At 37.6% G+C, this 13812-nt stretch overlaps 1 protein-coding gene across 1 annotated transcript; it reads right to left on the reverse strand.

Annotated features, from left to right (window-relative positions):
• Nucleotides 1–8210: 8210 nt before the first annotated feature.
• LOC144227059 (olfactory receptor 4C46-like) lies at nt 8211–9140 on the reverse strand. The gene has a single exon (XM_077758603.1). The coding sequence runs from the start codon at nt 9138–9140 to the stop codon at nt 8211–8213; it is 930 nt and encodes a 309-aa protein (XP_077614729.1).
• Between the last annotated feature and the right edge of the window lie 4672 nt (nt 9141–13812).

Below are 13812 nucleotides of genomic sequence, written 5' to 3' on the forward strand. Positions count from 1 at the left end.
CTACATTTGGATATTGTCATTATACATGTCAAAATCCACAGAATGTAAAACACCAAGGATGAACTCTGATGTAAACTGAATTTGGGGGTATAATGATATGTCAATGCAGCGTCATTTACTTATAACAAATGTAACACTCTGGAGGGAGAGATTTTCTCAGTAAGGGGTGGGGGTATATGGGAACTCTGTAGTTTCAACTCTATTTTGTGGTGAAAGTAAAACTCCTCTAAAAAAATAAAGATCCCTAATTTAAAAGTACTTTGTAGACCAATATCTAAATGAAGTCATCTTGTAACTAAATGAAGAAGAGTCTTCTGAAAAAGATTTCTACTGGAATCAGATAAAGCCTTTCAACTTTAGTGTAAAGTCTTTTGCTTAGGCTTAATAGTTCTAAAATTAAGATCTCTTAAGAAATACAGCAATCTTAGGGGAGCCTGGGTAGCTCAGTCGGTTAAGCGTCCAACTTGGCTCAGGTCATGATCTCACGGTTCATGGGTTCAAGCCCCGCGTCGGGCTCTGTCCTGACAGCCAGCTCAGAGCCTGGAGCCTGTTTCTAATTCTGTGTCTCCCTCTCTCTCTGACCCTCCCCTGCTCACGTTGTCTCTCACTCTCTCAGAAATTAATAAAACATCAAAAATTAAAAAAAAAGAAACACAGCAATTTTAACAGAGAAGAGAATGGAGAGTGGAATTTTCTAAAAGCAAGATGGATACAATACTGAAAGAGTTTTAGATTAGGCAAGTGCCATGCAGGAGGTACAATCATTTCAGGAGAACTGTGCTAAGAAGCATAAAGAACAGGAAAAAAAAATAAAGAAGGAGATAAAATTAAGTAGAGATTTTATAGCAAAGAGAAATTGAATAAATTACTATCACAGCAGCTACTAATGAAGAAATGAAAGTATGGCAAGATTTGATGTTATCTTTTGAAAAAATATTGCAAAACATGTGTCAGTCAAAATATTTGAAGGGTATGGCCAATTTCAGGGGCACCTGGGTGGCTAGATCAGTTAAGCATTAGAGTCTTGATTTTGGCTCAGGCCACACGATCAGTCATGATTTCATGATCCTGAGATTGAGTTGGCATGGTGCTCTGGGCTGGATGTGGAGACTGCTTAAGATTCTCCTTCTCCCTTTCTATGAAAACAAAATGAAACAAAACAAAACAAAAACCTTAAAACCAAAAAACCATAAACCAAAAAAACCCCAAAAAGACTAATTTTATTAATAGAAAAAAATAATTTTCTTGTGTAGAGTGGGTAGATCATTAAAGTGAGCAATATCCTGTAATCGGCAATCAGATTAAGTCACAAATCACCAGTATACCACACCACAAGACCTCTTTGTACTTCTTTAAAATCATCGCCTTCTGAAAGTAATCATTATCTTCACTATAAAGTTGACTAAAATTGCCTAATTTTTGATTTTGTAGAGAAATAGTGCAGATTGTGCTCTTAAGTGTCTGTTTTCTCATTATCAAAAAATTGTGAGATTCAGTATTCATGTTTTATCTGTATTCCAATCATCTTCGTTCATTTATAGTTATCTCCCTGCCTGGATATGTGATGGCTGATCTGTTCTCTTGTTCCTAGACATTCAGGCCATTTCCCATTAAAGGATATTATGAATTGAGCGGCTTTGAACATTTGGAAACATGTATTTTGGTGAATATATATCATCTATTGATACATCCTTCTTTAAAATACTTTTTTAAATGTGTGTTTATTTTTGAGAGAGAAGAGAGACAGTGTGAGCAGGGCAGGGGCAGAGAGAGAGGGAAACACAGAAGCCCAAGCAGGCTCCAGGCTCTGAGCTGTCAGCATAGAGCTTGATGTGGAGCTTGAACTCACAAACTATGAGATCATGACCTGAGCTGAAGATGGCCACTTAACCGACTGAGCAACCCAGGTGCCCCAGGTATGTGCTTTTTATAAAAGATGCACCTAACCCGTAGGCCATGTAAAGATTAAAAACAAAGGCATAAAAATGTTAGAACAGTCATAATGCAGTGGTATTTGAAGATACTATATATATGATCATGTTATATAAACATATATATGTATATATAAAACAAAATAGACTTTAGGACAAAGGCCATTGTCAATTCTTAAAATTATTAAAAATTGATAGAATTTGCAACATTGAAACATTTACAAATCTGAATGTGTATGCATATGTAAAGATATAGGGGATTTGATCCAAAATAATAAGCAGCAAACTATGGATATATAAAAAATGTTACACTCATCAGTTTGTGAGTGAATATAAGTTATTTAAAAGAACTCATCTTATTTGATGCCACAAATTTATTCTCAACAAGTGTCAAATTATCTAGATGCACCACTTGGAGCAACTTATCTGATGATAATTCAGTTATAGTAGGAATAAAAAAAGATACAGACAACTTCAATTCTCAAATATATGATAATTTAAAAACTTTTTAAAATAAAAAGTGAAAATCATAATAGAAATTAGTTAATAAATAAAAATAAAGCTATAAAAATAGTATTTATCAAAAAAGTATACCAATGCTTAGAGGTAAATTTCTAGCTTGGATTAAAACAAAAAATACATTATGCCATGCATAGATGATTTATTACCACCAGTTGTAATTACACTTGATTTTAGCCAGAGTACTGGGTGTTGTATGTAAGTGTTGGATCACTAACTTCTACACCTTCAACTAATACTACACTGCATGTTAACTAACTGGAATTTAAATAAAAACTTGAAAACAAACCTAATTGTATCTTAATCCCCAAGTAATACCTTTAAATACCTTAAATAATTATTAAAAATTAATGTTTATTTTTTTGAGAGAGAGAGCACCAAGCTGGTCAGTGGCAGAGAGAGGAAGACAGGATCCAAAGCAGGTTCTGAACTGTTAGCTCAGAGCCCTGTGTGGACTTGAACTCACAAACCATGAGATCATGACCTGAGCAAAAGTTGGATGTTTAACCAACTGAGCAGCCAGGTGGCCCCACCTATAAATATTTTAGAACAAACATATTGAACTGTGAAATACTAAAAGTTATTTCTTTGAAATCGGGAAGAAGTGACACTTAGTATCACCAGTTTAAACTTAAAAATGTTTTTAAGTTTATTAATTTTGAAAGAGTGGGGGAGGGGCAGAGAAAGAGTGAATGTCCTAAGCAGGCTCTGCACCATCAGTGCGAAGCCACCTGTGAAGCTCAGACTCATGAACCTTGAGATCAGGACCTGAGCTGAAGCCGAACACTTAACTTACTGAGCCACCCAAGCACCCCTTAGTATCACCAATTTAAATTAACATTTTTCAGTATTATACTGAAGGTCTTAACCAATCAATAAGTCAAAGAAACAAACAAAAAAGGAAATGATAAGAATTGTGTCAAAAATGAATGGGATACTCTTCCTATAGACCCTATAGAAATTAGGAGCTGTAAGAGAATATTTTGAACAATTCTATGCTGAATTTAAAAAGACAGACAATGCCAAGTTTTAGGGAGGTTGTGGAGAAACGGGGAACTCTCAGGTATTTCTCATGAAAATGTAACATAACACCACCACTTTTAAAATGCGAACATACATTTAACATATAACTCAGCAATTCAACTCATTAGTATCAATCCGAGAGAAAAGGATAACATATCTCCACACTAAGACTTGTACATGAATGTTCACAGCAGCATCATTCATTATAGCCATTAACTGTACATAATTCAGATGTCCATCCACTAGTGAATAAGTATACAAAATATGGTAGAGCCATAGAGTGAATAATATTCAGTAATGAAGAGGAACTACCAATAATACAACATGATAAACCTCTAAAACATTATGGTAAATGAAGAAGGTAATAAAATTACACACTGTATTTTTTTTTTAAGAGTCCATTTCTCTCCTGTTTGTACTATGTGGTTTCAATATTTCACAAATGAATCGAGGAAAAAACTGATGTATCTTTGAGGCTTTCTAGATCTTTGACCAAAGCTCTGCTGATTCCTATATGTCCCAGTGGTAGCTGTCAATGTGTATAAAACTTAGAGCCTTGGGGCATTTGGGTGGTTCAGTCAGTTAAGCGTCCGACTCTTGACTTCAGCTCAGGTCATGATCTTGCCATTGCTGAGTTGGAGTCCCAGGTTGGGCTCTGTGCTGACAACACAGAGTCTGCTTGGGACTCACTGCCTCCTTTCTCTCTGCCCCTCCACTGCTAGTGCTCGCTCTCCCTCTCCCTCTCTCTCAAAAATAAATAAATATTTAAAAAAAAGTAGATCCTCAGTTCCATCCCATACCCAGAAATGACAATTCTCAGGGTAAAGGTGGTGGTTGCCATTCACCTCAGCTCTGTGTTTACCCCCTCGTTATTAATCTCATTCCTTCTAGTTCTTCTTCCCTTAGTAGCTCTCCAGTATCTTCAGAGATGATTCTGTTATTCGTCTTTTCCCCCTTTTTATGTGGGAATGCGTACCTGCTATCAGTCACTCCATCCTACCCAGAAATCTGACATTCATATTTGAATCTGAACTGTAAAAGGTCTACCTGTTAGATGTGAGTCCATAGACTTGAACAATGATGAAAACAGCATTCTAACAGACAATTATGATCCCACTGCTCCCTCCTCAGAAACTGTGGGTAATATCCCATTGTCCTTGGAGTAAAATCTAACTTTATAAAAGAGCAGCATTGTCTGTAGAATTCAACATAACTGACCAAAGTACACTATTTTGATCACAGAATTTACCATGATAGATGGGGCTGGGGTTTATGCTAGGTCAAGCATCGCATAGATTCTGACCCTGTCATATTTTAATTGTGAGGTTTTAACCAATTTGCTTCAACTTCCTGAGTCTTCTTTTATTAATTTATCTGCACATTTTGGATAAGTGGGTGACTCAAAGAATATTTTACCACAATAAACCTATTAGATTGCCAAACTATGGGACAATGCCACCAATGAAGCTGGTGAGGATGTGGAGCAATGAGAACTCTCATTCATTGATGGTGGGAAAGCAAAATGGTGCAGCCATTTGGGAAGACAGTCTGTCAGTTTTTTCCCAAACCATCATATTCTTACTGTACAATCCAGCAACCTCACTCCTTGATATTTACCCACAGGAGCTGAAAAGTTATGGCCACATAAAAAACCTACTCACAGGGCCACCAGGCTGACCAATTGGTTGAATGTCTGACTTCAGCTCAGGTCATGATCTCATGGTTTGTGAGTTTGAGCCCCATGTCAGGCTCTGTGCTGACAAGTAGCTCAGATCTTGGAGCCTGCTTCAGACTCTATCTCCCTCTCTCTCTGCAGCTACCCTGCTAATGCTCTGTCTCTCAAAAATAAATGTGTCAAAAATTTAGAAAAAAACCCAACCCTGCACACAGATCTTTATTCATAAAGCTTTATGCATAATTGTCAAAATGATTGGAAGCAGCCAAGATGTCCTTCAGTAGGTTAGGAGAGATAAACCGTGTGACATCAGACAGTGGAGTTTTATTCAGCACAAAAAGAAATGAACTATCAGGCCATTAAAAGATGTGAAAGAACTTCTCAATGTCTTCCCCATGGTACAACCATTCAACTTTAACACACTTACAAAGTTCTTCTTGATCTTCTCTGTCACTAACTTGCCAGTTTCATATCATACTAATTAGACTTTTACAAGCTCAGTGTCCACCTTCTAACCCAACACACAGTAGGAGCTAAATAATTCATTACTGAATAAATAGATGAATTAATACCCACAACCATATTGAAATGATAAGGTTTTCTGTTTTATTCTTTTTCAACTGGTGTCCTTTGTTATGGATCCTTTCCTAGAATACTCTCACCCCAACACATGCCTTTTTACATTGATGATTCCCTTTCATGCTTTGTGTCCCATTTTAGATGTGTTTTCATCTAGGAAGTCTTCCTGAACCCCCAAGTCTTTGTCTGTGACCCCCAAACATGCTTTCATAGCATCTGTCCTGCCACTATCTTACAATTTATAACATGGTGTTGTCATTTTATGCTTCCCTCTGGGTGTCTGTCAGTGGATCCTAAGCCCTGTGAAGGCAAGGTCTGGGTTCTTCTCTATTGACAGCTGAATCCCCAGCAATTATCAATGTGTTTGATGTACCTTTGGGCTCAACAAATTTCTGTAGATTAATGAGTTAAAGATGGAAGTGATAAATGGAATATATTTATCCTGAAGTTGTTTTGTGTGTAAATGGAGCCACATATTTTTTAAAAGCATCTTTTTATAATAAAATGTTACCAAGAAGTAAACTAATTAACAGAGAAAAATAAACATCCTACAGTTGTAAGAGGATAAAATCTTGCTGAGAGCAGGGAGAATATCAAGGTAAGCTATTTGATCTTTCATTAGAATCAGTTTCAAATTCTTTCGGGTTACACAGGCTAAGCAGGAGTTAAAAGAAATTGTGGTTTCTCTAAGAGATTTAGCTAGGATTCTCAGAGTCTTTATCAGATAAAAGTAAGAAAAAGTCCCTTGTCTTATTTATTGGTTCTACATTTTATCGACTTTATTTATCTTCCTTTATACCATTATTCATTCATTCAATATCTATTGTGTGCCAGATATTAACCTTACTGTAGAAACTATTTTTTTCAAGTAGTCAAGTCCCTATGGAGTGTGACTTTATTTAATAGATAGAAATTCCTGTCAAATAATGAAGTGTTCATTTATTTGAGTCATCATTATTTCTGATGGGTTAGAAGTCTACAACGGGTGACATGAACAATTCAAAATGGCTCTAACGTCTGCAAGTGCTGGAGGCCGGCTCCAGCAGGTCCAGGGGTCCCTGAAGGATGGGTCAGCGAAGGAGGGAGTGAGAGAGCCCCGAGATTCTTTCTGATCACCAGGCAGGCATCTCTGCCTGTCAGTTTTGGTGTCTTTATTTAGAGGTCAAATATTAACATGGCATCAGAAAAGGGAATTTTACAATGGATAGTTCTCTGTGATAAGATATTTTTGGAAAATGTACAGAAATAGGTTTTACAGAAGTATTCTTGCAGAACTGCCCCAATTATAGTGAGGTTGAGAACTAAGAAAATAACAGGGTGTTCACATTTTAATAACACTAAGACTTAGTCATGGGTTTGTAGATACTCTTATCCATATTCATCACAGTTGCCAGGGTAAGGAAAGGTGTTTTTGAAATGTAGGCCTTAGGGAAGGAGCTGCTATACATCATCAGTAGGAAAGGGATATGTAGTAACTTATCTTCTGCCCTTATCTGTTCCTTCTCTCTAAGTGAGGCTCTTTGTCTCCGGGCAAGACTTGATTTTCCAGTTGTATTCTTTATGGCCCTGGGAGAGCCAACCGTACCTTTAACAGTTTAGTTCATTTCCAATGCATAGAATAGCCTCTTTGAGTGCATTTACCTTTGTGTCTAGTTTTATGATTTCTAGAATAGCTAGGGCATGAGAGACATGTTTGGTTAGTTGATTTACATGTTGAACTATATGAACATCTTGGACTAACGCAACAGTAGAAAAAGGATTGTACATGTAAAGGTCAGTCTTTTATGAGTAAGGGTGATTAGTCTGTTCATAGTTCGAGGGAAAGTATGGAAGGAAACAGGACCTGCTGGACACACAATGACTGTTCCCATAATCGAAAGAAGTTTCCACAGTAAGTTCCTTCACAAGGTGCAATCATCATACCAGGGTCAGAATAAGGGGACAAGTCACTCCTGATATTGATCAATAAGGTACCTTAGGGGTTGGTACTCAAACAGAAATAATTGAGTGGGGGGTGGATATCGGTTGTCATCTGATTGGCAAGAGACCGTGCAAACTTGCTTTAACCTCACCAGGAGTTTTCTCGCCTAGTAGGCTCAGAATGGCTCCCAACATGCAAGGAAATTGGAAAGTTGGGGTAATATTTGTTACCCCCCAGAGGTTAAATGGCCCTTTGCTTATAAAACCCTATGGTAGTTTTATGACATAATTTTATAGACACACTATTACTGTCCACCCTGACGTATAAAAATAAGAGAATTATTAATAAGAATATGCAGGAGTTTATAGGTAAATACATACATATATATAGTATAGTCCATGTTTATGGCTTCTCTCTCTTGCACATGTTCCTGTTCCACTCAATGCAGAATCTATAATTCATAGTGTTTTTTTTTAATTTGGTAAGTATTTCTTGCTGAGATCATCCAAAATGTCCTTTAGATCCTTGCTTCAGTTGAATCAATGTTGTGCTCCAGGAATATTTATTTCTCCCCTGAAATAGCTTTCCCTCTACACAATTTCCTAATGGCATTTTTCATCTGGTCATTTCTCAAGGTATAGATTAAGGGATTTAACATGGGAGTTATCATAGTGTAGAACACTCCCACTGCCTTATCAATAGATAAAGTAGCTGCGGGTCTCATGTACACAAATATGCAGGGCACAAAGAATAAGACGACCGCTGTGATGTGGGAGACACAGGTGGAGAGGGCTTTGCGCCTTGCCTCTAAAGTGTGGTTCCTTAGGGAGTGCAGAATGACCACATAGGAGACCATCAAGAGAAGGAAGTTTAAGACACAGATGAAACCACTGTTGGCAGCAACGAAGAGCCCTAGAGTGTGGGTATCAGTGCAGGCAAGATTGAGCAAAGGGTTCAGATCACACATAAAGTGGTCTATGACGTTAGGGCCACAGAAGGGTAGTGGGATGATAAAGAGGATCTGTATGATTCCATGAAGAAAGCCTCCCACCCACACCACTCCCATTAGCAGGCCACACACTCGCTGATTCATGATGGTCGTGTAGTGCAATGGCTTGCAGATGGCCACATAGCGGTCATAGGCCATCACAGTAAGCAGGATGACATCAGCACCTCCAAAGAAATGTTCCCCAAAGATTTGAGTAATACATGCATTGAATAGGATAGTCTTCTTTTCACGGAGTGAATCTATGATCAATCTAGGGTTATTGACAGAGGAATAGCAGGCATCAATGAAGGAGAGATAGGCCAAGAAAAAGTACATAGGGGACCTCAATAATGGGCTGGCAGTGATAGTGATCAGAGTTAACACATTTCCTACCACAGAGACGATGTAGATGACCAAAAACACAACAAATACGACTTTCTGCATCTTTGGATTCTCTGTGAGTCCCAGTAGAACAAACTCTGTCACGTTGTTCCTGTTCTCCATTATTTCATACTATGGTTCATTACATTACCTGAAAAAAAATCCTTTTTGATTAATGCAACCTTGAATTTTTAAGGCTCTTCATCTAGTAAATAATAAAGGACTAGATTCTATACAGTCGTGGATTCTCATAAAGTTTTCTTTCTTTTTTGAGAAGGAAAATAATATCTGAATTCTTGAAGATTACTTAAATAACCTCATGGGTGAAGATTCTGTTAAGAGTATAGACATGAGGAACTTTGTAAACACACAGGCAGGAGATCACCTGTGCACACCTCTTTACTTGAGATGATCTAGACCTATCTAGAAATTGTCATATTGCATCTAAGTTTGAAAAGAATGGTAGGAAATAGATGTAAAGGCTATGAATGTAAAGCTAGGGATTTTCCCTTTATTTTAGGAGATGGAGAACAATGGAAGGTAATTGAGAATATGAATGAAAGGATGAAGTGAAGTTGGAGGAAGGGTGAATCTTGGATATAAGTCTGGTCAAGATCTTTGCGTGTCTTGAATGAAGTTGGCTGAGGTTCAGTAAGGGGATGGAGGTCAGAAAAAGAAAGCCCAGTATCTGACTATTTAAAATAGTTGACAAAAAGTGTAACAGGGTATTTCTTATTGGAATATAATAAAATGCTCCAAGAGCTACTAAAATAACTGATAATACTTGTTGCCAAAATCCAATAACATTAAAACAGCTGATAAATATATTTTTTAATGATTCACTGCTATGTGCATGGCATGGTATTAACTTGTGTGGTTAGCATTATTTCATCCAGTTTGTAAATGAGGAAACAATCTCATAGACTGATGTTAATGACAACAATAATGATAATGTTAACTAAAACTACTGGATACTTGCTCTGTTCAGTTTTGATAGAAATGTGATTGCTTAATCCTCACTACAAACTTATGAGATGATGGAGAGCCTCGGTGTCCCAGTTGGTTCAGCATCCAAGTCTTGGTTTCATCTCAGGTCATGGTCTGGCAGTTGTGAGATCAAGCCCCATGTCGGGTTCCACACTGGGCGGGGATCCTTGCCTGAGGTTTCCCTCTCTACATGAATCTCTACTGCTCTTTCTCTCTCTCTCACAAACAAATCAAAAACCTATGAGATGATTACCCCTATAATTTTATACTTCTTTTACACAGTAGGCAATACAATATAAAAAAGTTAAGGGTCGTGTCCAAGATCAAGCAGAGAATGAAGGGCAGAGCCAATATTATATCACACTATACTTGTCAACTTTTTTCCTCCAAATCTTTAATCCATTCTCTACATTGTTATGTTATCATAAACAATGTTGAACTACCAACCTCCTTTTGTAATGACCATAATAACTATAATGACCTTATTTATTTTTTAATGTTTTTATTTATTTTTGAGGGGGGGGCAGGGGCAGAGAGAGACAGACAAAATCCAAAGCAGCCTCCAGGCTCTGGGCTGTCATCACAGAGCCCAATATGGGGCTTGAACTCACAAACCACAAGATCATAAGCTAATCTGAAGTCAGATGCTCAACTGACTGAGCCATCCAGGTACCTCTAATTGTTATGAACTTAATACTCTTTTGGAGGCAAGCGTACATGAAGCAATTTTATCAACACACACACACACACACACACACACACACACACACACACACACACACACACACCAGAATCACTAAACATTAACAAAAATGTGATGCTACTTTCATTGAATATCCCCCTGACCTTGACCTCTTACACAGCCCCATTTCCTCTCTTCCCAATCTGTTTACAAGCATGAATCCCCAGACTTTTCTGCAAAGTGTTGAAACCGACTATCAATCACAGTTGTTAAGTGTACTATATTGGTTTGAGAACCAGAGAGACCAGATTGAATCTAGCCTTTTCCACCTGAAACTTCTTTTACCCAGGGTACATTTCTTGGCACCCCACATCCTTGTTTCCTCATGTATAAGGTGAGAATGATAATATCTATGTCCCTGGTGTTCTTAAAATCGATTTAGGGAACATACATGAACATAGCCACCACATTGCTTTGGGCACACAAAAAACTTTCACTTATTTTTGTGACTGTGCCTGCACCTAGGAGATAAGAAGAATTGGTATTTTGAGTGAAGTACAGAAAAACATTTGACCATTCAACAAGCTCAGGAAGATTAATCTCTAATTTTACTTTTCAGGAAGCCACAGAGACCAAATTAACCATAGCAGTTAATCTCAGGAAGGGCTGTCCCTGTTTATGCTTGGACCAAATGATGGATGATTTATTTCATTTATTACTCATATGTATGTCTTTTCTGTGTGTGGGGGGAGTGTGTTTACATTTGATTTCATGCCCATGATTTGTCTTGAATCTTAAAAGAGGTGTCTCATGCAATAGAAAGTGCCTGGTATCACAGAGCTGGCTCCTACAAAATTTCATAATCTCTATGAGCCAGATTTTTCATTTGCCAAATTAGGTTAATGACATTTACCAACTATTTTCTGAAGAACTTGGGTGAGGATAACATATTACTATACTTAAAAGTATTGAAACATAGCGATTACTATACAGAGAAGATAAAAAACAATCTTTAAGATGCTTCAACGCTATTGAAAAACTTACCTTGTAGACTTAGATGATCTTAATGATGTTCCGGGATTTTCAGAAATAATCCCATCTTCCAACTGACCTCTTCTTACATAAGTAACTTACAATATGAAAAATAAAGCACCCTCAGACCAAAACTACTTAGGTAATTCAGTAACATATCAACAGTTGTGGAGAAAGTGTTTCTAGAAGTCTAAATCTTTCCTTCTAGCCTAAAGCCCCAAAATTTTTCATAGAAAATCTGGAATTTGAATTTAGAATGAATTTTTTTTAAAAAACTATGGAAAAATGACCTAGAGGTGTCTCTGGTCCTATAGGTACAGGGCAAGAAGTGTGGAGGAAACACTTTCAAATGAGTCATTGGTACCATAATGAAACTTACTCTGGAGATGTAACATCACCAAAACATTTTCACCCTGCACTGCATGGATATTTAAAGAGGTTTCCATAAAGGCCCAAGGACCTTGTGTTTTAGCTGCTGCTTTTTCTCTCTGGAATTAATTATCCTCTCTGATGGAAAGGATTTGTCTTAGAAGCAGGTATCCTGAAGAGACATGTTTGAGAAACATCCAATTTCGAATAGGGAATTGCATTCCCTCTACTCGGAACCAAAACATGCAAGAATTCCCTTTCTTTATGTAAACCTGGGCTTCTAAGAAAGCTGAATATCACGTGAATAGGAAAATGACTTAAGTCCAGAGTGAGGACCTGTGATGGAGTTAATCTGTTGACTCATGTCACAGATAGAATTTTTGCCTTTGTAGCATAGCAATATTACAACTTTTCTGTAAACCTGTTCTTGGATGCCTGAGGCTAGAGCAGTGAGGGCATAAAATCAATGGAATGGCAGCCATTAAAGAACTGGACTCCAAAAGCTGTTGGACACATTCCTCAGAGGGCTATGGAAAGTAAACAGAAATTCCAAGTCTTCCCAGTTAATAGTTGCTGGGACTTATGGTCTGGTCAGTAAGGAATACTAGGCAACTTTAAAATTGTGGAGTGATATCAAAACACAAGTAGAAAGTTCTAATTTTAACCACCAGAATTGTTCCACATTCTTGTTACTCGCTATTGTTAGTTATTTTCCTTCTAGTCAGTCTAGGAGGGTTATAGTGTTGTATTATTGTGGTTTTAATTTGCTTTTCCTGATGACTAATGAGGTTCAGCAATTTTTTCATGTTATTATTGATCATTTGTACATTTTTTAAAAAATATTTTCAAGTCCTGGGGCGCCTCGGTGGCTCAGTCGGTTAAGCGTCCGACTTTGGCTCAGGGCATGATCTCACGGTTCGTGGGTTCGAGCCCCGCGTCGGGCTCTGTGCTGACAGCTCAGAGCCTGGAGCCTGTTTCAGATTCTGTGTCTCCCTCTCTCTCCGACCCTCCCCTGCTCACACTGTCTCTCTTTCTCTCTCTCTCTCAGAAATAAATAAAACATTAAAAATATTAAAAAAATTTTTTCAAGTCCTTTGTACAATTTAAAAATGGTAGTTGTAAGCTTTATATGACTACAAATGTTCTTTCTATATTCTAGATATAGATCTATCTTTATATCTATCTATACATAAAAAATAAATATAAAAATATATTTATAATTTGTCTCCCTCCCATAAGAGAGTCTTAAACAGAGAGAACAGACGGAGGTTTGATGGGGGGCTGGGAGAGGGGAAAATAGGTGATGTGTATTGAGGTGGGCACATGTTGGGATGAGCACTGGGTGGGGTATGTAAGAGATGCATAATGGGAATCTACCCTCAAAACCAAAGGCACACTGTATGTTACCCAACTTGACAATAAATTATATATTAAAAATATATGTTTATAGAGGCGTCTGGGTGGCTCAGTTGGTTAAGCGTCCGACTTCGGCTCAGGTCATGATCTCACGGTTCGTGGGTTCGAGCCCCACGTCGAGCTCTGTGCTGACAGCTCAGAGCCTGTATCCTGTTTCGGATTCTGTGCCTCCCTCTCCCTCTGACCCTCTCCAACCCATGCTGTCCCTCCTCTTCTCTCAGAAATGAATAAAAACATTTAAATAAATAAATATATGTATATACACATATATATTTATATATAATTTATGTTAGGTCATTTATATTAGTT

Source organism: Crocuta crocuta, unplaced genomic scaffold (assembly GCF_008692635.1).
Source record: "Crocuta crocuta isolate KB4526 unplaced genomic scaffold, BGI_CrCroc_1.0 scaffold641, whole genome shotgun sequence".
Taxonomy (NCBI): Eukaryota; Metazoa; Chordata; class Mammalia; order Carnivora; family Hyaenidae; genus Crocuta; species Crocuta crocuta.